Below are 25,709 nucleotides of genomic sequence, written 5' to 3' on the forward strand. Positions count from 1 at the left end.
AATTACCTACATTCTATTGTAGTAATATTGTCGCAATTTGTAAAGCTCTATTCAAATTTTGGCGCCCTAGATAGCCGTTAATAACTTGGTATTTTATGGGTATTTTCCAAGTGGCTTAGTATTTTATATGCCTGAGTTGGCAGCCCAGGTGCCAAAAAGTATGTTTCATTTGTTTTGTATTTTCTATAGAAATATTTTTAGCAATAATTAAAAGTTTACTTTATCAATTAAGCACCATGCGATATAAATCAGTCATTGAAGCTTGCCAAGAGTACGTATAGTTAAGAGCATAGAGAGAATTTGCAAATTACCCGAACTTAGCAGCAAATGGAGCATTGTTTAAACTCCCCTTTCGAAAAGTAACGGCTTTTGGCGCCCGAGTGGCGCTGTCATCGAATCGCGATTCGCAAGCGAGGCGACGGTTATAGATAATATTCGCACTGCTGGTCGCTGAAGTATAACAAAACAAGGAGCCAACTGGTCAGACCGTCGAATGCGTATTTTCGACTGCGGACGATTTCGAGTCGCTCGGAGTTAACGTTAACTGTTATTTTTAGTTAAAAATTGCATCCGATCAGTCGGGAACGCGAGTTGAGGCCCGCGACTATGTGGTTTTCAAAGACAGGCAACCGCAATATAGGAATCTGAATCGGAATCTATATCTGCATCTGAATCCGGAGATTCGGCCCAAGAACTCCAGCTCCAGATCGAAAGTCCACACACACGCACACCAGCACCAATACCCATACAAATACCACGGTGACATATGCACACAATCGCAGACGAATTCGGTTTACTAACGGTAGTTCAGTGATTGCGGGAAAGGGACAGCGAACGAGCATCGAGGATAACGGGAAAGGATGGCATTGCCGAAGAAAATTAAATGTTTTAAGTATTTGGTTTACAGTTATGTGGTGCTCCTAGCGGTAAGTTGCATTGCTGTGCGGCCAAACGGGGCCACAACTACATGCTTGTCAAATTACATAAGCTTACATTGTACTCACACTCGAATGTATGTATGTATGTACGTATTTATGTATGTTGATTGTTTGTGGGTCGCGAAGATTTTCAGATTTCCATATTTGCATATTTCAAAAGACATCAATGAAAGAGACACCCAAATACCCTGCCCTCCCTTTTGTCACGACAAACGGAGTTAATTAGTTTCCGAAAGTAAGTCAATCTACCCATGTAGACAACACTATTGATACACACCCGCCAGTGCATTTCTACATCAGTTACATACATCGTACATACATCGTACACAAATCATACATCGCTGGCAGGATAATGCCTTGCGTTCTGGTCCCGACTTGCGGCGACCTTGAGCTAGTTAAAGCTGCGCTAAGTACATAGGCACAAGTATACACATGCGTGCACATGGGGCTCCTCAGCATGTGACGTCAAAAGGGAGTAGGCCCCAACGCCACAGTATCCATGGTGTATACTACGTAGTGCAGGGCGCATCCCGAATACACACGGTGCAGCTGAGGCCGCGTCCAAGGACAACCAGAGTGCGTGGCCTTGAGATGAAAATCAGCAGGCAGTGATAAGAGCAGCGCCCGAAATCCTCATCCTCATACGTATCCTTACCTATACTCCCTTGCAGCTGACTGGAGCTGCGCAGATCTTCCTGGGCACATCCCTGCTCTGGGGTCACTCGGTCTACTATGGAATTGTGCAGAACAAGCTGTGGGCTCCGGCCGCGATCCTGCTTTGCCTGGGACCCGTCACCTTCATCCTCTGCTGGATGGGCTGCCAGGCCACCAATCAACGCAAGCGCTGCCTGCTGGGAATGGTAATGGTCATGTTAGGCCTACTTCAGTTCCATCGTAACCCGTATCCTTTGGATTCACGCAGTTTGCCGCCCTTTTGGTCGCCTGCATCTGTGTTCAGTTCATCATCTGCGGCTGGTCACTGGCCATGAGGGAGAACCTGCCCACTTCCGTGGAGATCTTCATCGACGACTCCTTCGTCGAGTTCTTGGACAAGTTTTCGCGCACCAAGGTGGATAACCTACATCTGTGGAATAGGATGCAGTCGCAGGTGAGCCAAGAGCGGTCTATGTAAATCTAGTGGTTTTGGGGTATCCCAACGTAGAGATAGATGGCTTCACAATTCATCCCCGTTTCTACCCATTAGTTGCAATGCTGCGGCGTGGACGGACCTCTCGATTACCGCCGACTTTCGCTGCCCTGGTCCTGCTGCTCGCGCCCGGAGCACGCCTACGAGTCAGCATGTGATACCCACTACAAGCGCGGATGCCTGGCCGTCGTGTCGGAGCAGATCAGGAACCGCCTGCTGATCACCGCCTTCGGAGCTGCCATCATAGCCATATTCCAGGTGAGTGCCCAATGGATTCCTGTTAGTAAGGTAATATAATAAATTGAGAACCAATCCGCACAGAGCCTGGGAATCTTCTGTGCTGTCCACCTGACCATTCTGTTCGGTAAGAACGACAACACCCATCCCATGAACATGAACCGGAAAAAGAAGCAGCAGCAGTTCTTGCCCCTGACCATACAGGACAAGAGGCACGACATGCCCTCGCCCATCAATCTATCCCCTTCAGCACCCGGGCAGCGGGTTTTAAAAACTGCTCTGCCCTCGGCCATGCACAAATGACAGACGATTAGCTTTTAAGGATGCAAAAATTTATGGAAACTCCAAAGAAAAAGTATAAAAAAAATGTTGTAAACTGAGATGGAATGAATATAACTGTGACCCTCAATGTTACGTTATGGTAATTTTAAACAATTTAACGTTCGAGAAAAGAAACAACATTTGAATTTGGATTAACTCTCCAGTAGTTTAATTAAAGCTTAAAAACAATTGGATCTAACTTGTTTGTGGCCACGGGTTGTGTAGGGTCCACGGGTTGTCCACTAGCCGTTGTGCGTGATGGTCGGCGGCACATAGAAGGTGTCCGCTGCCTTGGGCTTCTTCTTTTTGCCGAACCAGCGCTTGGGATAGTAGACCTTCTTCTTGTAGATCTGGATGTCGATGTCGTCCCGGTTCTCGAAGAACCACAGGTTCTGCCGCTTCGCCTCCAGTTCGCTGAGGGTCTTCTGGATGCTGGCCTTGCGCTCCTCCACGGTCTGCAACTCCAGTTGGCGCTGCACCGCTGCCTCGAACTTCTTGGCCCACTCCTGATACGACTCGCCGTAGTCGGCCAGCAGTTTGGGCTCAAACTTCTGCACACTGGCTTTGACGCTGTTCTCCAATAGCGATTGAATGGCATTCGATTTGCTACTCTTCTCAACGGCTTCCTGCAGGGACTTCAGCAGCTCTTCGGATCCCTCTAGCTTGAGGCTTTCAACTATGCTCTGGGCGACTGATAGAGTCTCCTTGTGCAGGGCAGCTGGGTTCGAGGCCAGAAAGCTGGAGGCCTCGGGCACTTGTCCGGATAATACATAGCCAAGTAGGGCAACGTTCTGCTTCAGCTCTTTCAAGGACCCTTCGCCGGAGCCCAATCGAACCATGGCGCGACCCAGTTTCTTCTCTTCGGTATTTTCGCTGGCGTCGTCGGGGTAATTGCGAATGAACTTCACGCGAACTTTTTCCTGGCAAATTCAGGTATGATTAGTGAACTTGGTAAAGTGCCAAAATGAACAAAATCTTAAATAGCAATTTATGAGTGATTAAAGTTTCCAGCCGCTTGGCTGATAACTCAGCCACTATTAAAGATCATCTTACCACTTCAGCATTTTTGGCAGGAGGTTGAACTTGAGAGGACTCGAAGGGCTTGAACTCCTTGGCGAAGGAGCAGAAGGACTGTAGGGCCAGGGACTCCAGCAACTCGTTGTTGCATAAGTTTCTGTCCACGAGAATAGTGGCCAGTTGGGCCGATTCCACCTCGTGGCCATTGTGCAGCAGGAAGTCCAACAGAAAGCAGCCGGAGAACTGGTCCACAAAGAGGCCGTATTGGATGGGATTACGGAGCACAGATATCGTCTCCTGCGGATTGGTGGAGTCCAGCAATTGCTTGACCAAGACACTGGGAATCAGCGGCACCAAACTGGCCTCCTTTTGTTTCCTGCAAGAGTAATCTTATGAGTAGGGACCCTACTTCCGATATGGCCGCACCCACCTGAGCTTGAGCAGCCGGTCCACCAGGTCCATGGGCCGGTTATCCGGATTGACGAACAAATCCAAATCCACACTCGTTACGGCATGACTGCTGCCTGCGGCGAATTTCGCCGGTCCCTCGTGCGCCACCTTATTGAATTCCGCCGAGAAGTAGGACACCAGTCTCCTGGGTGGCAGTGCGCAGGAAATCCTCGATCGCAGCATTGTCAATTACCTTTTTTAATTCATAAAGTGTTATAACCAGCCGATTAACAAATAACATGCAGCTGGCTAAAAGAGCAACAAAATCCCTAGCGCATGTTAATACCGCAGATGCGGTATTTTCGTATTCGAAAGCATTGAGGGTATACGATGTTTCTTTTTGCTTTTTCCGGGAACGATGGAATTGAAAATGTCCTTGGAATATTAGAATAAAATAATTAATTTACATGCTTCTATTCTAAATGAAAATACACACAAAATAATAAAATCAAAGTGCAACAAAACTATTTAGAAACGGAAGAGTACGATTTATATATGGTTAAAAGGCAAAACGATATTTGTATATGTATTGAAGATTTATTATGTTTAAAATGTGTATATTTAATACATATCTGTATATACGTATATACGTTTCACTAATGAAATTTAGAAAAATGTGAAATGGACAACGATTTCAAAGTTTATTAAAACCATTTGAGGGTGTTGAGAGGCGGGAACTACTTATAAATTGCAAGATTCAGCACATATGATTTCAATAAACTGCAATTCAACTTGATCTTGTTAATTAGATCTGAAAGGCATTCGCAACCAATCGCTGCGGTGGGCACCCACAACAATTGCTATATTGAGCGCACCGAATCGCCACCATCAAGTGATTACACGCCCTAATGCCGATCCAATCCACTTTCCACCCGATAATGGGATGACAATTTACCCCTGAAGGGCGTGAGGTTCGGTACTTGTAGATGGTGACCCTTCCAACCCCCATTGAAGCCCTTGTCCTTGTTTTCCTTCCCACAGGCTTAGCCGGCTGAGCCCTCAAAAGGGTGCCAAGTCAGTTGTCCCGGATGATATAAAAACAAGCAAAGTGTTACACAGATCTTATTTATTTAACGCAATTCGCTCCAAATAGTCAGTATAAATAATATCAAAATAACTGCATTCATCAAAATGTATACTAATATTTACATAGATATTAGTGGATTCTATATTTGATCGTATAAGAATTTCATTTGACGGCCATGGCCATTCTGGGGTCCCTTGAGAGATGGGCCCAGGTATTTCGATCCTGCCGCAGGATTCTTCCGGCCATCCAATTTGCTCGACTTGTCCTTCATTATGTAAATGGCATGCCTCTCCTGCTTGCGAAACTTGGCTCTTCTGTTCTGGAACCAGACCTAAAAAACACAATTGTATTTTTTTAATCTCGATTACTTAGTCGTTTTGTATCCTTCAACAGGATATGACTAAATTCGTTTCGATTGTAAGCTGGCTTCAAGAATGATACACATAGAAAGGAAACCTATAATCTTTGAACCAATCAACAGATATCGAGTTCTTTACAAAAGTTATATTATATATTTTGTAAGTATTATTTGTTATATGTTAATGTTTGATATATATCCCAAGCTACCCATTCACTCAACCACCAATTCGATCTCATTGGTTTTCCTCACCTGAACTCGGGCTTCCGTCAAGTGCAGCTTGGATGCGATCTCCTCCCTGGTGTAGATGTCTGGGTAGTGGGTTTCCAGGAAGATCTTCTCCAGCTCGTTCAGCTGGTTGGACGTGAAAGTGGTGCGAATGCGCCTCTGTTTTGATTTGTCGGTCAGGCTCAAGCCGTCGTCTCCATAGGACTTCAAATGGAAGTCTATGGCGAGGTGAGAGTTGGTTCGAGATTACAATCCATAATCCGTCCAGGTGGATGCAGGTGCAGGTGGAACTGATGGCCACTGTACTTACCCGTGTTGTAGGAGCCAATGTTGTGGGTGGCCGGGTAAAACTCGGAGACAGTGGTGATTTTGGAGAACAGCAGGCTCGACTCCTGGTTGAGGGAACCCCGGATTGCGGACTCGTTGGCGCAGAGCTTGTAGCTGGAGTCAATCATGAGGTTGTAGTGATTCATGTGATTGGCCACGGAGAGTCCTCCTCCATTGGCGCCGTTGTTGTAGAACTCCGAGTTCGCGGTGTACAAACAATCCTTGTCGAAGTTCGCCTTGTTGAGCAGTGAAAATTCCATCGCATCTGCAGGTAAATTCACACACGGCACTCGATTGAAATTTTACAGCCCGCTAATGAGTCATTCGGCCATAAAACACATAGTTATAGTAGCTCCGCGGCCGCACACACTTTTAACTGCCCTTGAATAAATAAGCTTCGATTACGATTGTATCAACTACAGGACATCCACGTTGGCCGAACAAGGATGCTGCACTTGTCTCGGGAGAGCGGGACGGAAAATTTCATTCGTTTCCGCGTTTGGAGGCGGTCCTAACGAGCTCCACTCGACTAGGGGTGGAAATCCGACTTTCCGGCGCGTGTCGTGCACTGCGCGAAAATTCACCGCGGTCCCCGTAATTTACTTGGTGAAACATGTCTAAAGAACTGGGTTTGGTTTTAATTTCATTGATTGCATCGCTGCTTCTTGGTTCTGGTCTAATCTTCACTCAGAAATCTACTTTTCAAGGTATATTTCCTCGAAATCGGAATATTTTCCAATCTCACTTTTAGCGAACTTTTCTTTGAGTGCAGCAATTTTCACAGGCCTCAAAAAGCAACACTCAGAAGATTAAATTGGCTTATCGGGCAACCATGACGCTGGGATGTCCTTTCTGTGCGGTTAAGGGAAATGGTTCTCTGGGATAATATAAAAGTATGTAAAATGAAAATACTCTCTTAGTTGCAATAAACGTAGTAGCAACTCTTTGAGGATACACAGTCAAAGTAAGCTATATTATACAATATATGTTAACTTCAGATCTGAAAAGGAAAGGGTATCTGGCAGTCCGTCTTCACGAGTACAGCACCTCGCCAACTTGATAAAACAAATGGTGTTGTACCGCACACAATGGATAAGAGACACCTTACTATCTTTTCTTGTTTATAACATTGGGCTGATTGAAACATTGTTTAAAGTCGCTGGCAGGATACAACCCCTGTTTTCGGAAACAATTATTTGCTCTGCGGATTATTTCGATTAGTTAATTCCTGCTAATCAGAGTCCTGCCTAATTTTTATTTACTCTGCGCTGAAGTCCTTTTTTTGGACACCCTAATGCTGGATTGCAAATAGAAAGGCTGGTTGTTCCTTGTGCTGTTAATCATTTGAAGGCATTTGGTTTAATTTTCAATGAGAAACAGTTCCAAGTTCAATCTTTCTATCTTCGGATGAGATTTCAAACATACAAGGTATTAGTTTAGAATAGACAAATGTGCCTCTTCTTCCAGTTGCAAAATGGTCTTAGTTGCCTTTGTGGATTTTCCACATTTGCATGGTAGAGTGAGCCTTTTCTTTTCTTAATCAACGAGTTGGAACGAGTAAGTCTCTCGGAAAACAAAGCCACTTTATAGATGCACATGCTCAAACTAACACTCGTGCAAAAAGAAACTCCACTTTGTAATAATCATTACTTAAATCACAAGTCTATGTAAATCGGAGAATTTTTATGGCAAGCATAATAATACAACATTACGACTTCTTCTTGAATTCGAAATGAAAGTCTTGCAATAAATTGCTGTGTTACATTTTAGCTTAAAATATATCAAGTATATGTGTAAAATTATAACCTTCCAATTCTAGTTGTATAGAAATAATATACTCAAACCCAAAGATACAACCAGATGTTGGAGGTGATCGACCTGAACGGAACCCACCTGCAATGTTTGCTTAGCCCGATCTGAAACCCACCCCAAAGATCCTGTAAAAACATAAACATTTTAGTTAGTAATAAAGCCTCTAAATGGGAAGCTAGTTTAAGTAAATTTCAACCCACAAGTAAACTAGCATAGATTTCAAGCCAGTTGTGGGTGCAAATGAGCCTGGAACTGCGTGGATCGTAAAAGTATCAGGTTATATCGAGTCATTCTGAAAACAACTAACGCTAGTTTGGAAAAACTAAAGAAAAAAGGGTTTATCTTGCATAGGTGTGTGTTGTATTTACACACTAGCTTGTTATAGTGAAGGCTTTTCTTTTGCTAATCACCCAGTTGGAACGACTAACTAAGTCTTTAAAAAAACTCAAGCAAATAGATCTACTTTAACTTATAAGTAACTGAACGCTTAATACCCTTACATTTTATTTAATTCTAAACAAAGTATAAAATAGTTGGTTGCCTTCTATAGGAATTTCTACAGAATTACAGGAATGTTAATGATCCCTATTGCCATGGAGACAGCATATTATTAACGCCAAACGTTACAACAGCCCCTAACTTCGGCCGAGAAGAAAAGGTCCTTAAGGACAACGCTCGACACCCCCTGTTCTTTAACGGTCTCGCAACTGACCCTCGACTATCCCTAGTTGTAGGAGTGGGCCTCAGCTGGGCGGCCAACTGGTTTTCGAGTAGTCAACGGCAGCTAGGAGCAGCGGAGAGTATCGAAGCGGAAAGGTTGTGTCCAACCCCCACACATGCAGGGCGACTTGGTTGGTGGTGGTGCCTGGCCAGCTGCGGAGCGATCTCCCCACATGTCCATGCGAAGATCGTGCTTGTGCTCCGAGAGTCGCGCACAAGTCAAGTGGCACGGGCTATGGGAGGAAGAGGAGGAGGAGGAGGAGAAGGAGGAGGAGGAGGAGGATCGTGTGCCGAAGAGGAAATGCCGGCATTATCTCGGCTAAATTCGAATTCGTTTGGTTACGCTGCGTGGTTCTGGCCAAGAGCTCTCGTTCCTCATTTCTCGGTTTTCAGTTTTCGGTTCTCTGGTGGCCAAGAGCATTCAGTTGCTTTAGTTGTACCATGCCGAGCGGACCGCTGAGTTAGGATCGGTTGAGAAGTCTGGCATACGAGTGGAAGTGGAAGTGTAGATAGTGACCGTTATGGATACCCTGCTCATAGCCATTCTGGCCATCGGACTGCTCCACAGAGGTACAGCCACATCCTGTGGCGATCCAGCCAGCAACCGACACGGGAAACGCGATTTTTAAATTAAGAAATGAAATCACTCGGAAGGCGCATATAAACGAATTTCGAATGCGCAAACCTTGAGAAAAATAATGACAAATCGGATATCTATAAATACGAACGTATATCCACATTGGGTTCTGAGTTAACATGTGCTAAAACGGAATATAAACAATATATATAGTTTCGAATATCCTTTAACTTTTGGATTGGAACAGGCTCAAGGACCTTAGTTGCATTTGCTCGTGTTCAAAAAGATGTTTTTCAAAGTGGAAAAAGCACAAGTGGTTTTGAAGTCGGAGCAAAAGATGCAAAGTGGAAAGCAAAAGTTTCCAGCGAAAGGAACCTAATAAAATTGGACAGAGTTTTCAGAATTTTTTCACACATGATGACAAACCGCCGAATGAAAAATGTTCAATTTTCTAGCTTTTGTTTGTTATTAGTGTCTATTTTTAAAACGAAACAGGCATCCGCTCATCGCGTTTTCGCTTCTCGTAAATATACGCTTTCGCCAAATTATATAGATTTGTGTACAATGTGTTTTGGATTTGCCTGTGCTGCATATGTATATTCCAAATAACGCCGTGTGTTCTGTAATTTCGAGACCTCGTCGTGCTAAAAGCTTTTCGCCTCGTTTCCGAATTCTGCGTTCTAATCAGTAATATTCGCTCTCGCCCAGATGCGCTATGCTATCCCACGAGGGACGAGTCCGAGGACAAGATTATAGTCCTTCAGAACGAGGAGATGGAGCCCACGATCCTGGACTGCGACTACGAGTTGGAGGAGAGCCCGAAGTTCATCACCGTCAAGTGGTACAGAGACGACAAGTCCATATACCAGTGGATCTTCGGAACACCTCCATATGCCATCGTGAGTGATCCCAACGGTGTAGTGGGTTTTAGATGCTAACCGCTTTGCCCCCTTGATAGCCCGAGTTCAGGAACGAGATTGACAGCACCTATGAGAGCTCCACGGAGCCGAGCAAGCAGTACAGCTCGCTGGCCTTGATCAACCCCACGATCGCCACCACCGGCGACTACAAGTGCGTGGTGCAGACCTCGCTGAACACCTTCTCCAGCCACCAGAGGGTGCAGGTCATAGACCTGAGGAACTACACCCTGGAGCTGTCCCACAAGACGATCCACAACGAGACGCAGCTGAACTGCACTGTGACTAACGTGTATCCCAGGCCCACCATCACGATAATGTAAGGATGAGCGCCTGCTTTCACCAAGCCTTTTAGTAAACAACATCGCAACTCAACTCCGCTCCTGTTACAGATCCAACGACATGGACGTGGTGAAGCGGGAGCCCATGGTGTACGAGAACGAGGAGGGATACTTCGATGGCAGCGCTTTGGTGGCGGCCTACGACACCGACGACGATCCCGACGCCTACCAGTGCGTGGTGTCCTTCGAGGGATACGGCAAGAACCTGACCACGGTGGCCACGTCCGCGGCGGCGGGCAGGAGCCACGTCGACTTCAGCCCGTGGCTGTTTTGTTTTCTGTACTACCTGCTCTGCAAGCTGAAGGTCTTGGCCTAAATAAAAACGTTGTTATTTATTGTTACTAAATTAATGTTTATTGAATTCTGTTTGCCATTCAACTCTACCTTTTCTACGCCCCTTCGGCATAGTTAACCATTTTGTAAATAAATACGAATACTTCACAAAACCAACTACGTTAGTTAACTCTTAAGGTTGCTCTGGAAATGGATGCCGTCCGGCGGGGCTTCTAGATTTCAAATCTACGACTGCCCTTGTCGGCTTACAGCTATTACATTTTGTAAATTAACTCGGCTTGAACTCGAACTCCATGCGAACAAATGAAAAGATGGGCTGCAATTCGGAAATGTTGAATATTTCTGTTTATTGATATGTGGAGCTGGAGTCCAACAGTAGATTGGAACAGCCGTTCAGATAGGCCTTGTGCAGCTTGTTGGCGAACTCCTTATCGTTCTGGATAAGGTACGTGAAGGCCTGGACGAACTGCGTCGAGTTCAGCAGCGGCTGCTGTGGCTCCGGATTGCCATTGTTGGGCGCGTCGAACATGGTGGGTGGCATGAGTGCCGGCCCGGGCTTGTCGCCAGCCAGCAGTCTCCGCAAGCACTTGCCAGCATCGTCGTTGGCCATCAACGCCGACGAGGACGGGGCGACTGTCGGAGATTGATCCGGGGCGTAGCTCTTACCGATCTTCAGGTCGCTCAGGAGCTGAAAGTTAAGCTGCTGCATCTTCTGGAAGGGCGACAGCCGGCTGTCGTGGTTGTCCCTGCCGGCCGGGGGCAACAGATCCTCGCCAGGCGTGGCTGCCCGCTGCTGTTTCTCCAGCTGGTCCACGGAGAGCGGCTGTACTCGGTGGAACAGCGACTCTGCCGTGGCCTGCTTGGCCGATTCGAAGAACTTCAACACATTGCCGGTCGTTACGTTCTCCGCCGAGGGCGTCTTCGGCTGCCCGCCGCTCACCTGGGCATTGTAGTCCTTCTGGGCCTTGGTCAGCATGTTGAATATGCTGGCCGGCTGGCTGCTGTCCTGCTTTGGCTGCTGGGGCGCGGAGACGTGGCGCGGGGCCTGTCCGTTCGTTCCCTGATCCTTGGACTTAAGCAGCCCGTTCACCAATCCGCTGATGCGGTCGCACTCCTCACTGTTGTAGAACCAGAAGCCGCGAATGCGCGAGCGCTCGTTGCGGTAGAGCAGGAACGGCGGCTGCGACTGCAGCTCCAGGCTGCCGGTGATGGGCTCCACGAAGGACGTGGTGTTCAGTCGGTTGTTGATGAAGATGCTGTGAAAGGGCTCCGCATTGCGGTGGTATATGAAGAAGGCTCCCTCCACATCGGTCTTTTCCCATTCGTTCTGCGACGAGTTGAACGTGTAGAAGGCGACGTGCGAGGACGAGTCAACGATCTCCTTGGCGTACGGGTCGATCTTCTTGATGGCCGCCAGGTTCATTCGCGTGATGCTTTCGTCGGCCATTGTAATTTGTATGTAATCTTCGGTTCTGGCTGTGCTATTGCGAATTGCAATTATTTGTGAATTTAACGGCGATCTGGTCACACTGATCTGTCGATGTTTTCCCGTGTTTACCAAACACTGTGCTGCGGTCACACCGAATAACAACAAACTCTTCTTTTTATCGATAAGCGTTAATATTTTTTGAAAAATATTTAGTGCGCTTATCGTTGCTCGTCGATTAACTTGCACAATTATACAATTGTGCGTAAAATATTTCCCAATTATGTAGCGTAAACACTTAATTTATGTTTACCTACAAAGTGTCGACTTCGATAGCATTCCCATTTAAATATATCGATATTAATGACCAGCTCTAGAAACTGGCGGGAACTAATTGCATTGCAATTTATATTTATTTGAACACAGCATATCCATCAAAATGCAAAAGTCTATAACGTAATTTACGCATTTCCAAATGCTAAGTATTCCCAATCTAACAATCCCTTGTTTCAGCTCCTTCTTCAAGAAGAAATCCGATGCCACAGACAGCCCCTCGCCGCCCAAGAAAGTTCCCAAGTAAACGGTGCCGCTGTTTTCTTCTTTCATTACTAAATTCCTCGACAAATCATAGGATCGATGCGAAGACCGAACTCCCAGATGAGCCCCACATCAAGAGCGAGAGTGCCTCCCCGGAAACTAAGCCCAAGGTAGAACCTATGTCTGTGGATTCCGAGGAGAAGACAAGTCCGGTGAAGAATGTTAAGAAGGAGCCAAAGGATACCGTGGACAAGACTACAGACAAGAAGGTCACAACCATAGGTCTCAACTCCACCTCCGCTTCTAAGGAGGATGCGGAAAACTACGATCCATCCGCCGACTCCTATCATCCACTCAAGAATGCCTACTGGAAGGACAAAAAGGTGTAAGTAGTGCAGGATTTTGTGCCTCCAACGCGAATTATGTCAAGGGAAACACTTTCCAGCACTCCCTACTTGGCACTGGCCCGCACATTTCAAGTAATCGAGGAGACCAAAGGCCGACTCAAGATGATCGACACGCTGAGCAACTTCTTTTGCTCGGTGATGCTGGTTAGTCCGGAGGATCTGTTGCCCAGCGTCTACCTCAGCATCAACCAACTGGCGCCCGCCTACGAGGGACTGGAGCTGGGCGTTGCCGAGACCACCTTAATGAAGGCTATTTGCAAGGCCACGGGGCGTAACTTGGCTCACATTAAATCACAAACGCAGCTAATCGGGGATCTGGGCATCGTGGCTGAGCAGTCGCGCGTTTCCCAGCGCATGATGTTCCAGCCAGCGCCCCTGAATGTGAGGGATGTGTTCCGGAAGCTGCGCGAAATAGCCAAGATATCCGGTCAGTCGAAAATGGACCTGGTGTACAATATGTTTGTGGCCTGTCGATTGTCGGAGGCTCGCTTCTTTATCCGTTCTTTGATTGGCAAGCTGAGAATTGGCATTGCAGAGCAGAGTTTGCTCACAGCGCTGGCCATTGGGCTGGTGAAAAAGAACCACATCGATGACTGCAAGGCTAGCAAGGTGCCGGAAGTCTATAAGGATGAAATAGCAGACACCACCTTGCTGCTGAAAACTGCATACTGGTAAGAACTAACTCAAGATCCAGCTAATAATTCAGATGCTAACGATCTTTTGCAGTCAGTGTCCCAACTACGACATCATTATACCGGCCATTCTAAAGTACGATATCAAGGAGCTGCAGGAACGCTGCCCCATGCATCCCGGCATGCCCCTGAGGCCCATGCTCGCACAGCCCACTAAGGGGGTCCATGAGGTATTTGAGAGATTCGGCGGCATGCAAATCACCTGCGAGTGGAAATACGATGGAGAGCGAGCCCAAATCCACCGCAACGAGAAGGGGGAGATCAGCATATTCTCGCGCAACTCCGAGAACAACACGGCGAAGTATCCGGATTTGATTGCCAGGAGCACTGGCCTGCTCAAGGGCGACGTAAAGTCCTACATCATAGACAGTGAAATTGTGGCCTGGGATGTCGAGCGCAAGCAGATTCTGCCGTTCCAGGTGCTCAGCACGCGCAAGCGGAAGAACGTTGATATCGAGGAAATCAAGGTCCAAGTCTGTGTCTACATCTTCGATCTGTTGTACATCAATGGCACCGCTCTGGTGACCAAAAACCTGTCTGAACGTCGCAAACTCCTGTTGGAGCACTTCCAAGAGGTCGAGGGCGAGTGGAAGTTCGCCACTGCTCTGGACACGAATGACATAGACGAAGTGCAACAGTTCCTGGAGGAGTCTATCAAAGGTTTGCCCTGCCCACCAACCCAAAGATTGTTTACTTAAGCTTTATTTGCACTAGGAAATTGCGAGGGCCTCATGGTCAAAACTTTGGATGAGGAGGCCACCTATGAGATTGCCAAGAGATCCCGCAACTGGCTGAAATTGAAGAAGGACTACCTATCCAATGTAGGCGACTCACTCGATTTGGTGGTCATTGGCGGCTACAAAGGCAAGGGCCGGCGAACTGGAACCTACGGAGGATTTTTGCTTGCCTGCTATGACACCGAGAACGAGGAGTATCAGAGCATATGCAAGATTGGAACGGGTTTCACTGATGAGGACCTGCAAACGCATTCCGAGTTCTTGGGCAAGCATGTGACCAGCGCTGCCAAATCCTACTACAGATACGACCCCAGCCTGGAGCCCGATCACTGGTTTGAACCGGTCCAGGTGTGGGAAGTCAAATGCGCCGATCTGTCGCTCAGTCCGATCCACCGAGCAGCCATTGGCATTGTGGACGGAGAGCGCGGCATTTCCTTGAGATTCCCTCGGTTCATCCGGATACGCGACGACAAGAACAGCGAAAACGCAACGGACGCCAATCAGGTGGCCCACATGTACCAGTCGCAGGATCAGGTTAAAAATAATCAAAAGTCGAGCACACAGATGGAGATGGAGGACGAGTTCTACTGACCGGTCTGCTCCAGCCATGTGTACACGATTTATTTAACAATAAAGTCTGTTATTGCTATTTGACGCTGGTGCTGCTCTCTGAGGATTTGGAGAAGCGGCGAGTTTCGAGCTCACACTCCTTCACATCCTTCGGTTTGGGCTTGTTGCGCCGGTTGGGGCGTTTGTTCCTCTTGGAAGTCTTCTCCTCCACCACGGAAGGCTCTCCATCCGAGCCATCTTTGCCGCCTGCACCTTGGGGCAGCTCATCTGATGCACGAATGCGGGCTTTGGGCTGGTAAATGGCAATCGAGGGTCGATCCTGTAAACATCAAATGGGTTAGTAAAATGTCGAGGGGGGAATAAGTAAGACCCACTTTATTCCGAATGCGCCGCTCCTCGGAAGCTCGAAATTGGGCAGCCTTGATGGCTTCCTCTGCAGTTTCGTGGGCGGAACCTGCTGGCTGCTTGTCTACGCTGCTTCTTTTTTCCTTGCGACCACCTCTGGCCGCCGGTGTAAAAACCTTTACATCTTCTGTAGTCTCGGTGTTTTCAGTTCCAGGATTTTCTTTGGAAGCCTCCGCAGCCTTAGAAGTGGATGGCACGACCAAACTCTCGTTTGACTCTGACTTGTTTGCTTTCTTTAAGATAACGATGTCCATGGTTTTTGAATTTTTGTTCTGGTTGCCGCTGGATGGCTTGCCTTTGTCCTGTTTGTCCTGTTTGTCCTGCTTGCCCTGGCCCTGATCCTTTTTGTTTTCCCGCTTGACTAGCTTACGCTGTTCGTGCTCCTCCCGTCGCCTCTGATCGCGCTCGGTTCGTCGCTTGGAACGCGAGGCCTTGGCATCATTGGCTTGGGATCCAGATGACTGCGGATCTTTGCCATCCTTTTTGGTTGGCTTCTTCGTGTCCCCTCCTCCGCCGCCACCTTCGGCCTCCTTAAGCTTGCTGACGTCCGACTGCGCTGCCAGTCGCAACAGCTTCTGCTCCTCGCGATGTTTCCGCTTCTCCTCGTTCCGCTTGCGCGCCTCCTCCCGGCGCTTCTCCTTCTTGTTTGCCAGGTACTGCAGGAGGGGTGTAGACTTGACATTCTCTTCTGTTCGCCGTTCGAAGTTGAAGTCGATCTTGACGTCGCCCACGCGACTCGCCTCCTCGCGCTCTTGGGCCAGCCGCTTGATGAACTCCTGGTAGTGGGATTCGCTCTCGATGGTGTTCACCTTGCTGTCGTCGTTCCTAGCCTTGTTCTTAAGGAAGCACTGGAAGGGAGCGTACTCAACGATGGCCATGTACTCGACGCCCTTGTGGTCGACGAAAACGTAGCCGTCGAAGCGGTCCCGGAACTGCAGCACCTCGTCTATGTCCTTGGAGGACATATCGATGTAGGCGCGACAGGTGGCCTCCTGGCCCAGCGACCAGTCCGCCTTGCAGTAGTAGTAGGAGTCGTTCTCAGGCAGAGGACCCACCTGATCCAGGAACTGCGCCTCCGTCATGGTCGGCGGCAAATGCCGCATCACAATCTGCAATAGATGCATTAGCTTCGTAGGAACGTGGGATCAAGACAGAATGGACGGTACCTTGACGACCTGGTTGGTTTTGTCCTTCTTGTCCTTGCGCCTGCTTGCCCTGGACTTCTCCTTGGGCTTTTCCTCGGCTAGAGTTTCAGCCATTTTCTGTTCCTTTTTATCCACAAAAATCAAAACAAACCCGAAAAGCCAACAAATGCAAACATGATGTGGAACCGATAGAGATGGCACTTTCGGCTCGAACTAGAAGAAATTCTGAAGTTCACAAGTGGAACCTATATCCAATTATTATTGTGAAAAGAAATAGATTATATCAAAGAAGTTAGTCAGTTGGTTAGTAAGTAGAATATTCGGAAAGTAGAACTCCAAATATCTGTGCCATTTCTGGAAATTAACGCAAGGCTCTAGTATCTAGCTCTTTGGAACTAGTTCTTTAAATCCACATTGGAAGAGCGCTTTTTTTGACCGGTAAGCAGATAGCATGCTCAACTTTTGAACAGAATCGACTGTTTTGGCACATTTAATGCTCGAATTGAATGACACTTGGTCAAGGTAATGAGTAAATGGACATTTTAGAGCTTGAAACATGAGTCAGTTCAATCGTTTTCAGGAATCTGAGCATAGCAATATGATGGCGCCGGTAGATCCGCCAGTGGGATCCTTTCTGAAGTGCTTCGTCTGCGTCACCGATGAGGGCAGGATTTGGACAGAATTGATACAAGGTTTCACCGAGAAATCGGACGAGGTGGAAAAGAACCTTGCCCACCTGCAAAAGCTTCTGGAGAGATCACATGTGAAGCCCAACGTGATTTGCAGAGGCTGCAATATGCAGCGATACTGCAGCCTGTCCCATCTCGTGGCGGATCGCCAAGAACACCAGCCCCTCTGCGAGGTGCTGAGGGATCTGCAGAAGTCCATGAAGATCGATCACCCGTTGAAGCTGCTCGGTCAAATCACCGATCGCAGGAAGCTTCAGCTCGTCATTTCACAGCTAAAGATGGTCCTGCTGGCCAAGTTGGGCAGACCACTGAATCAGCGGGAGCATCAGCTAATCGGCAACCCAGCCGTGTGCGATGTGTGCTTCAGCACTGAAGCTCTCGAGGACTGTAAAGGATGTGCCGGAGTGGCCTTCTGCTCCGAGGCACACCAACGTCTAGTCAGGGGCTATCACACCCCGAAGGATTGCCAGACTCTGGCTCTGAATGCCACTCCGTTTCGTCAGTTGAACTGTCTGGTGAATATCAAGGACTTCTACCGCAGCTGCCCACTAAAAGAGTCCAATCTAATCAAGGCTTTCACCGAAGCCACCGACATACGGATCAGCAACACACCCTGGACCGATCTGGAATCGTACCAGCTATTCGCTACCTGTTCCTCCTTCAGCGGCATCGCTAGTCTGTGTCTGGCCCTGTCGCACATTACCTGGGTCCCAGATCCGGATAAAGCTGTCATCGTCTACGTGGCCGGCGCCACCAAGGACACTTTGCGCTACTTCGAGGACATGCACCTGCGTTTTCTGTTCCTGCAGTACCCAAGCATTCGCAATCTCGAATTACACTTCATTGGAAAAACCATGGGGCGCATCGGCCAAGAGGATACCAAATTCATCGACAGAGGCTTTGAACAAACAGTTGTGAAATACTTTTACCCCATGTCATTTTCACAATATTCCTGCATTCTAAATGTGGATCCGACCGTGATTCTCATCATGCAACCCGATTTCTTCGGAGTCGGTAAAGTAACCCAGAGAATTTCTAGCTTTATGAAAAAGAAGGTTCCACTCGAAAACGAATGGAAGCCTTGCTTGTCAAGTGTTATTCGATCATTTGGTGTTCCCATTTGCTACACTTCGATCTCAAGGGCTCAGGCCATTTCCGATTTCGCGGCCATCACATTGTCCGCTGAGCAGAGCAAGATTGCCATCGAGAGATCCTACAATATAATGGACAATCCCTATCGCGAAATATTGCCACTGCACAATACAGCACCAGAAGATACCGAGAGGATTGTGTATGCCAATAACTACCTCGAGGTTATCTTTACAAGCAACAAGAAATGCTAATGACTACCAAAGACTATATAAGGCTTAGTTTAGTTCACATAATACCTTCGACTATGCCGACATTTGATATGGAACAGGTGCTCGTCACATACATATTCTAAGTTACCTGATTACTGCCACAAGTATCAAGTTAGATGCATTAAAACTACCCAAGACTGTAGACTAACTACAATAAGTTAGTAGTATCGAGAACAGTATTCAGTTTCGAACGCGGCTTTGAATCTCGCCCTTTAATTTAAACATGTTTATCCATTTACATTTTTGGTAATTCTTTAAGAATAAATTGTTTAACTAGTTTATAGCCTACATTTGTAATAAGTATAAATGCTCAGTTTTTTCAATGCAGCCACTTAACTCTAGGAGGAAAACGGATACAATAACTCCAGAGGGGTTTGGTTTAGGATCTGGATGGAATGGAAGCTTTGATCTAGAATGTCTTCTTGGAAATGACAACGATTAAATCGATTAACCAATAGAACGACTGATGGAGATCCCCCTCGCACAAGTACGGCGCCTTGGTCCACGCCTCCACGCGGAAGCCACAGTTCTCCAGCAGCTCCATAAACCTGGCCGCCTCCTCCTCGAACGACGCCTGCCGCCCGTTGTTCTCCAGCAGCGGGCGCAGCGGCAGATGCGAGGTGTTCGTCTCCACGTAGTGCATGTAGGGAAGTACTAAGGCCACAACGGCTCGACCATTGGGAGCGAGTGCCAGGTGAATGTCCTCGAGCAGCTTGAAGGAATCGAAGCAGCGGTCCAATACGTTGAGGCACAGAATCAACTCCAGGTTCTGCAGACCGTCTATCTCGGTGATTACGTTGAAGTTCAGCTTCTTCAGCCGGTCACGCATGGTCCAACTGGCCTCGGTGGCGAAGACCCGCAGCCCGGCACTTCCGTTCAGCTCCGAAACGGTGTTAGCCACTCGCAGCGATATCTCGCCATCCCCGGCTCCGATGTCCAGCAACGTGACCTATGATATGGGAGTTGAGTAGTGGTCAAGACTAAAGGCTTCTATTCATCTTACAGGTTCTTGACCGCAGGCAGGCTGAAAGCCGCCTGCTACCAGCAGCTTGCGAAACTGGTCCTCGGACAGTATGAACATGGAGCCGCGCTTCAGGAACCCGTTGATGTCCGTCTGGGTCATGAAGAACTGCAGGATTGAGCGCGCCAGGGCGTGCCACAAGTGGGTCCAGATGTTCGCCGAGAGCGCTTTGGTGCGCTCCAGCCAGCTCACCGTGGTGGCATCCGGCTCGAGCGGCACGAACTTGGTCTGGAATCTCGGCGGCAGCTCGTGGTTCAGGCAGTACCACTGAAATGCACCCAGAATTTAGAAAAAATTCTATTGTTTCGGGATTTCGAGTTACCTTCCGAGTATCTATGTCCTCCAGAGAGTTGTCGTTGTGGAATTTGGCGTGGATTACCCTGGCCAGGGTGCCGCGGGGACGATAAACAGCCATGCTAACAGAATATTCTATAATTGTGCTTTTATTTACATTTTCTACTTTTGTGTGTTTAGATTAGTTGTGCCATCATTTTTCCAGTTTGAAGAACTGGAGTACGGTATTTTTCCAGGGCTGGATTGCAGAGTTGCACTTTGATCAGCTGAATGCGATTGGTAAAGGTATATCGATAGGTAGGCGTGACAGCCTAATGTAAATGATTATTATTTATAATGCAAATGTATAATTTCATACCATAATACCTATTGTTTTAGCATTGGAAGCGTAAATTAATTTGTACGGTCATAAAAATTTTTAAATATGATGTATTTGTTATGCCATTTAAAAGTAGTATAAGGAAGACTTTTAAATTTATATCTAATTTAATAAACTACTCGCTCTGCGAACAAACACACATCGTTCTCGACAACTTCGACGCCTGTTCGATAACATTGGGGCGCGATGCACGTTCACATTTTATTTAGCTGTCGAGTAATGTATACAAAATAAGCGGCGGCTATTTTTTGTTATTTTAATGAAACGCATCCATCCGCGATGAGCACGAACGTTGTTGTGAGCATGGAGGAGAAGGCGGTGGCCGACGACCTGCCGTACTTCCCGGAGAAGTTTCCGGGCAAGGTGTGCTGTTTATGCAACCTCGGCGAGAAGAGTGCCTTGGGCCAGGGCGAGATTCTCCAACTGAAGGCGCCCGCGCCCGCCGAGATCAAGGATAAATATCCGACGGACCGGCTGAGAGAGGACGGATCCAGGCTGTTCTACGGGGCCAAGCAGGCCGCATCTAGTTCGGGCGATTGCCACTACGAGCTGGACAAGATTGGACAGCCGGACGTCGTGCATCCCGCCGAATTTCTTGACGAGGGGTTCGTCTACGTGCACCGCATGTGCATCATGTGGTCGCTGCGCAAAAGTCAGATAAGCGATGCGGATGCCGCGTACTTTGCCACCCACTTCGCGGAGTTCCTGGAGCAGAAGTGCAACTTTTGCGGCCGCTACGGGGCCTCCATCAATTGCAAGATGAACTGCCGCCAGGTGCACCATTGGCCGTGTGCCGCCGCTGCGGGCTGCCTTCTTATTCTCGAGAGCTTTACCGTCTTCTGCACGGAGCATTTGAGCCAGGTGCCTGTGATATGTAAGTGATTCTTAGGCAGCAAACTCTCACAGAAACTAATGACTTGACTTACAGGCAGCGACAATAATGTGGAGTGTCTGTCCTGCTCCTCGCTGGGGGATCTGTCCAAGCTGATCATGTGTAGTACCTGTGGAGACCACTTTCATTCGACCTGCATTGGTCTGGCCAATTTGCCGGGTAACTACTGTCAAGTACCATCGTACCATTGGTTAGTTACATGTTTAATGCTTCCATAGATACGCGTTCCGGGTGGAACTGCGCCCGTTGCACCAAATGTCAGATTTGCCGGCAGCAAGACTCGAACGACACCAAGTACGTTAAGTGTGAGCAATGCCAGAAGATTTACCACGCCTCCTGCTTGCGACCAGTTATCTCGGCCATCCCTAAATATGGCTGGAAGTGCAATGTAAGCAAATATTGTCTGAAATTAAGTATTATCCCGTACTTATGATACTTATGATCTTTCTAGCGCTGCCGCGTCTGCACGGATTGTGGATCAAGAACTCCTGGCGGCGGCAGCTCCTCCCGCTGGCATAGCCACTACACAATCTGCGATTCGTGCTATCAGCAGCGGAACAAGGGCTTTTCCTGTCCGATTTGCCAGAAAGCGTACAGGGCAGCATCGCACAAGGAAATGGTCAAGTGCAGCTGGTGCAACAAGTACGTTTCACTCGCTTCGGCCTGATTAGTCTCGCTTGTTATCCATGGATTCGTTTCAGATTTGTGCACAGTACGTGTGACGAAGAGGCGGATCTAACGGCCTACCACAAGAAGAAGGAGCAAAATCCAGATTACGACTACGTGTGTCCGAATTGCAAGAGTAATTCGTCGGGCCCGGGGTCATCCCAACAGACAATCGACTCGATCGTGCTGTCCGCCATGGATTCGTCGTCGGAGCAACTGAGCCTCAAGGAAATCGAACTTGACCCGCTGGAGGGCAAGCCCTCAATGGATCCGTCCAGCGATGAGCTCCACAAGCTACCCGCCGGCAAGAAAAAAGTGTGCCTTACTAGTGTTCGCGGTAGAAGCGGAAAGTTCGTCCTACACCGCATGGGTGTGATGTCTCAGATCAACAAGAAACGCAGCACCCGAGGCAAGGGGCGCCAGCTTGCGCTGCCCGCCATCTCGAGCGATCGCTGCCTGAGTCGCAGCATGGAAACAGATCTGACCAGCGACAAAAAGCTGCTGCTCTGCTCGGCGCGGGACAAGTTTATCCAAGCGCAAGACATCTGCGTAATGTGCGGCTCGCTGGGCATTGAGAGCGACTCCGCGATGATCACCTGCGCACAGTGCGGCCAATGCTATCATCCGTACTGCGCCGGCGTGAAGCCTTCGCGAGGCATCCTGCAGAAGGGTTGGCGATGCCTGGACTGCACGGTGTGCGAGGGATGTGGCAAGAAGAACGACGAGGCGCGCCTGCTCCTGTGCGACGAGTGCGACATTTCGTATCACATTTACTGTGTGAATCCTCCGCTGGAAACCGTGCCCACGGGCAACTGGAAGTGCTCGTTCTGTACACTGTGCCAGAAATGCGGTCGCAATCCCACAGAGAAGAGCGAGTTCGGGGACTCCAACATGCTCGAGTGCCCATCCTGCACCAGCCAGTCCTCGTGCCCCGTCTGCAAGGTCTCGTACAGCAACGGCGAGACGATCATCCAGTGCGAGCACTGTGAGCTGTGGGCGCACTTCCACTGCGACACCGTCAATGCCCAGCTGACCATTGACCACTACGATAACAATGTGTACAAGTGCTTCAAGTGCCGCTGCTCCACGAGAAGCACTAACTCCCTGGCGGATGCCAAGTTTGGTAACGAGGATTCGCTGGCCATAACTCCCCAGGGCAGCAAAGCATTTGTGCACATCACAGCCTCCTCCGGGCCGTCTTTCGATTCTAAGAGTGGTACAGAGCGAAATCATCTCTCCTTATCCGGCGATATGGCCGAGTCTGCCCCAGAAGCGCTCCACTGGATTGACGGAGTGTGCCTCAGCGAAAGCGGATTGGGCATGATCAAGTCGTTGTCCACGGAGATCAAACGCAAGCGCAAAATGAGACAAGCCCTCGGCAATGGCAAGGATGGACAACTGGAGGCCGCCGCCGAGGAAGCGCTGGAAAAGTACAAAGACGGCATGGTCTGGGATGGGACGGAGAACGCTATTCCCGAGGGTTTCACCATCTCCACCAACGACGAGGGAGTGCACATATTACGCAAGAAGCGACAGCGCAATCTGCAGAAGCTGGGCATTGGTGGATTCTCCGTTCGCAACCGAGGTCTCAAGAAGGACAACGAGGAGACGACGGCCGTTGACCAATTAAATTCACTTATGACCATGGACAAAAAGAAGAAAATCATACGAAAGAAGCAGAAGAACAAGCTGATTGAAGCCTATCCCGTGTACTTGCAAGAGGCCTTCTTCGGAAAACCTCTGTTGGAAGGTGGAGAGCTTGTCATGGCCGAGTCAGATTCCTCAGACGAAATCGATGCGTCCATGAAGGTGTACTTCACGCGGCCCGAGGGCAAGAGTCCTGCCAACCAGGACACGCTGGCGGTGAGCAAGAGTCCAGCGAAGACCCTGAAGAAAGTCAAAGCTGAGTTGAAAACTGAGAACAAAACTGTTTTCATTGAGCAAATGCCCATGGGAATCCAGAACAAAAACGGAACCACGCCAGTTTCTAATGTTTTCGGTAAATGTTTAACCACCCCACTGACCACTTGATTCCCAGGTTTTATCGTTTACCATCTTTGCAGATCCCTTGCAAGCGGAGATTTCGAACACTGTCTTTGCTAACAGGCATCCTCTGGATGCGTTGGCTTCGCCAAATGTTCCGGAACTGGACATGGCTAACTCTGTTAGTGCGGTGCCATCAGCTGAACTCATTGAAAAACCAATGCGGTGAGCCTCATGTCATATGCCAGTCTATTCCTAGCTTATTAATTTGTTATTTTTTCTCAAAGGGAATCACCTTCGGTCCTGGTAGACAGTTTTATGGTCCCTAACCAGTTGCCACAGGAACAGAAGTTTCACAATCAGCTATATTTGGGCGGAAATACCCTGGTTAATCCCGCCCAGCAGCTTCAGTTCCGTCAGCAGGCACCACCAAATGCCAATAAGCAGAGTATGCAAACTATAATGAGCCAAGTCGTTTTGCAAACCGAAAAGAGACCAGAGGAGGAGCAGAAGGTTGTGGAGCCCGTGACAGAAACCCTGAACGCTGGCACTCAAAAGACGGCGGAGAAAATGCGCAAGGATGAGGGTATGAGGGTGCATTTTAATAGTGTAGGATTCAAATATTCATTACTCCATTTGAATTGCAGATCTTGGGCTCATGGCCACCATTTCGGCCGTGCTGTATGCCAATACTGAACATCCCAACCTGAAGGAGTTGTTTCCGATTTGGAACGACCGCTGCAAGCAGATTCTGAAGAGGTGGCGTTCGCTGTGCAACGAGAAGAAGGCGCCGTTCTTGCAGAAGGCCAAGGACAATCGCTCGGCACTGCGGCAGAGGCGGGAACAGAACAAAATACCTATGCCACCGAAACCACAGAAGCAGGAGGAACTGGGAAGAGTCTGGAAGCAACCGCCGAAGCTGAAGGAAGACCAGCCGAACATGTTTGTCACCTACAGTAAGTGCTCCAGCTCAAGTCTTGTTTCAGTTGCTCTAACCCATGTTTCGTCTAGATGGAAACGCCTACGACATGGGCAACTATGTTGGTGGCCCGGCGCAGGCTGCGTCCAATAATCCCAATCCACATCACGTGATGCCGAACGTTAACGATAATCTAGTGATTAAGGCCACGATTCAAAGGAATCAGGTGCACACAACAGCAGCCAGCACCTTGAAAATGACCACCGTGGACAATCGGCTGGAGTTGAACACGGCGGTGTACGGCACGGAACCCATTGGCGACAAGAAGCTCAGGAACCTGCTGCAGAAGAACAGCACGGAGCCGATGCTAATGGGGGCCAACTCGGACTTGTTCTTGGGCAACGATGTAATGCGGCTGGGAATGATGCAGAACACACCCATTACGCAGAACAATCCCATGTTGAGCATAAGTGGAAAATCTCAGCCATCTGAAGGCAGGTCCTTGGAGCAGGATGTGAAGTTGGGCGAGCCGCAGGAGGCCACCTCTTCCGCCGTCGAGCTGGAGAACGTCGGATTCAGCGACCTTCTGGGAGGACTCGGCGAGGGCGACGACGATGACCTCCTCAAGTCGCTCACTTCCGAAATGGGAGACGACTTCAATATCCTGGAGTACGCGGACCCAGAACTGGACGTCAATGTTCTCAACTCGCTAGATTTTGATGATAATGAAAAGTGCTCTACATAGGAGAAGCGCAATCATTTAAATGGAAATAAAGAAAATGCAATATTTAATAGAAAGCGCCGCCCATTTTTGAATGCAGCCTCTTTTGGCGCCAAATTCCATTCTTCATCGATTGTCGACCATATCGAATTTG

General features: G+C 48.5%; 10 protein-coding genes across 10 annotated transcripts; 5 read left to right on the plus strand and 5 right to left on the minus strand.

Moving 5' to 3' along the window:
• Nucleotides 1-473: 473 nt before the first annotated feature.
• Nucleotides 474-2,781, plus strand: LOC6615791 (23 kDa integral membrane protein). The gene is made up of 5 exons (XM_002040125.2): nt 474-926; nt 1,610-1,798; nt 1,861-2,046; nt 2,143-2,343; nt 2,407-2,781. The coding sequence occupies exons 1-5, from the start codon at nt 861-863 to the stop codon at nt 2,623-2,625; spliced, it is 861 nt and encodes a 286-aa protein (XP_002040161.1). The 5' UTR covers nt 474-860; the 3' UTR covers nt 2,626-2,781.
• Nucleotides 2,782-2,789: 8 nt separating this feature from the next.
• LOC6615792 lies at nt 2,790-4,370 on the minus strand. The gene is made up of 3 exons (XM_002040126.2): nt 4,091-4,370; nt 3,697-4,036; nt 2,790-3,563 (listed from the first exon to the last, which is right to left on the minus strand). The coding sequence occupies exons 1-3, from the start codon at nt 4,291-4,293 to the stop codon at nt 2,886-2,888; spliced, it is 1,221 nt and encodes a 406-aa protein (XP_002040162.1). The 5' UTR covers nt 4,294-4,370; the 3' UTR covers nt 2,790-2,885.
• Nucleotides 4,371-5,159: 789 nt separating this feature from the next.
• LOC6615793 (ALX homeobox protein 1) lies at nt 5,160-6,527 on the minus strand. Its single transcript, XM_002040127.2, has 3 exons — nt 6,034-6,527; nt 5,748-5,941; nt 5,160-5,468 (listed from the first exon to the last, which is right to left on the minus strand). Exons 1-3 carry the CDS (start codon nt 6,308-6,310, stop codon nt 5,277-5,279), a joined length of 663 nt encoding a protein of 220 aa, XP_002040163.1. The 5' UTR covers nt 6,311-6,527; the 3' UTR covers nt 5,160-5,276.
• A 2,473-nt stretch (nt 6,528-9,000) lies between these two features.
• Nucleotides 9,001-10,867, plus strand: LOC6615795. Its single transcript, XM_002040129.2, has 4 exons — nt 9,001-9,152; nt 9,868-10,058; nt 10,118-10,395; nt 10,469-10,867. Exons 1-4 carry the CDS (start codon nt 9,104-9,106, stop codon nt 10,731-10,733), a joined length of 783 nt encoding a protein of 260 aa, XP_002040165.1. The 5' UTR covers nt 9,001-9,103; the 3' UTR covers nt 10,734-10,867.
• Nucleotides 10,868-11,033: 166 nt separating this feature from the next.
• On the minus strand, nt 11,034-12,230 carry LOC6615796 (mRNA-decapping enzyme 1B). Its single transcript, XM_002040130.2, has one exon. It carries the CDS (start codon nt 12,156-12,158, stop codon nt 11,058-11,060), a length of 1,101 nt encoding a protein of 366 aa, XP_002040166.1. The 5' UTR covers nt 12,159-12,230; the 3' UTR covers nt 11,034-11,057.
• Nucleotides 12,231-12,493: 263 nt separating this feature from the next.
• Nucleotides 12,494-15,164, plus strand: LOC6615797 (DNA ligase 1). Its single transcript, XM_002040131.2, has 6 exons — nt 12,494-12,593; nt 12,651-12,713; nt 12,769-13,059; nt 13,120-13,752; nt 13,808-14,433; nt 14,488-15,164. The coding sequence occupies exons 1-6, from the start codon at nt 12,577-12,579 to the stop codon at nt 15,099-15,101; spliced, it is 2,244 nt and encodes a 747-aa protein (XP_002040167.1). The 5' UTR covers nt 12,494-12,576; the 3' UTR covers nt 15,102-15,164.
• Nucleotides 15,053-16,815, minus strand: LOC6615798 (regulator of nonsense transcripts 3B). The gene is made up of 3 exons (XM_002040132.2): nt 16,652-16,815; nt 15,455-16,594; nt 15,053-15,399 (listed from the first exon to the last, which is right to left on the minus strand). Exons 1-3 carry the CDS (start codon nt 16,742-16,744, stop codon nt 15,157-15,159), a joined length of 1,476 nt encoding a protein of 491 aa, XP_002040168.1. The 5' UTR covers nt 16,745-16,815; the 3' UTR covers nt 15,053-15,156.
• A 241-nt stretch (nt 16,816-17,056) lies between these two features.
• Nucleotides 17,057-18,866, plus strand: LOC6615799. The gene is made up of 2 exons (XM_002040133.2): nt 17,057-17,152; nt 17,211-18,866. The coding sequence occupies exon 2, from the start codon at nt 17,229-17,231 to the stop codon at nt 18,660-18,662; it is 1,434 nt and encodes a 477-aa protein (XP_002040169.1). The 5' UTR covers nt 17,057-17,152; nt 17,211-17,228; the 3' UTR covers nt 18,663-18,866.
• On the minus strand, nt 18,860-20,213 carry LOC6615800 (methyltransferase-like protein 9). Its single transcript, XM_002040134.2, has 3 exons — nt 20,024-20,213; nt 19,684-19,968; nt 18,860-19,629 (listed from the first exon to the last, which is right to left on the minus strand). Exons 1-3 carry the CDS (start codon nt 20,114-20,116, stop codon nt 19,090-19,092), a joined length of 918 nt encoding a protein of 305 aa, XP_002040170.1. The 5' UTR covers nt 20,117-20,213; the 3' UTR covers nt 18,860-19,089.
• A 359-nt stretch (nt 20,214-20,572) lies between these two features.
• Nucleotides 20,573-25,632, plus strand: LOC6615801 (histone-lysine N-methyltransferase 2C). The gene is made up of 9 exons (XM_002040135.2): nt 20,573-21,248; nt 21,303-21,425; nt 21,485-21,654; nt 21,718-21,908; nt 21,968-23,931; nt 23,996-24,140; nt 24,203-24,501; nt 24,563-24,871; nt 24,927-25,632. Exons 1-9 carry the CDS (start codon nt 20,654-20,656, stop codon nt 25,577-25,579), a joined length of 4,449 nt encoding a protein of 1,482 aa, XP_002040171.2. The 5' UTR covers nt 20,573-20,653; the 3' UTR covers nt 25,580-25,632.
• The last annotated feature ends 77 nt before the right edge of the window (nt 25,633-25,709 follow it).

The sequence above is a fragment of the Drosophila sechellia genome, chromosome 2R (genome assembly GCF_004382195.2).
Source record: "Drosophila sechellia strain sech25 chromosome 2R, ASM438219v1, whole genome shotgun sequence".
Taxonomy (NCBI): Eukaryota; Metazoa; Arthropoda; class Insecta; order Diptera; family Drosophilidae; genus Drosophila; species Drosophila sechellia.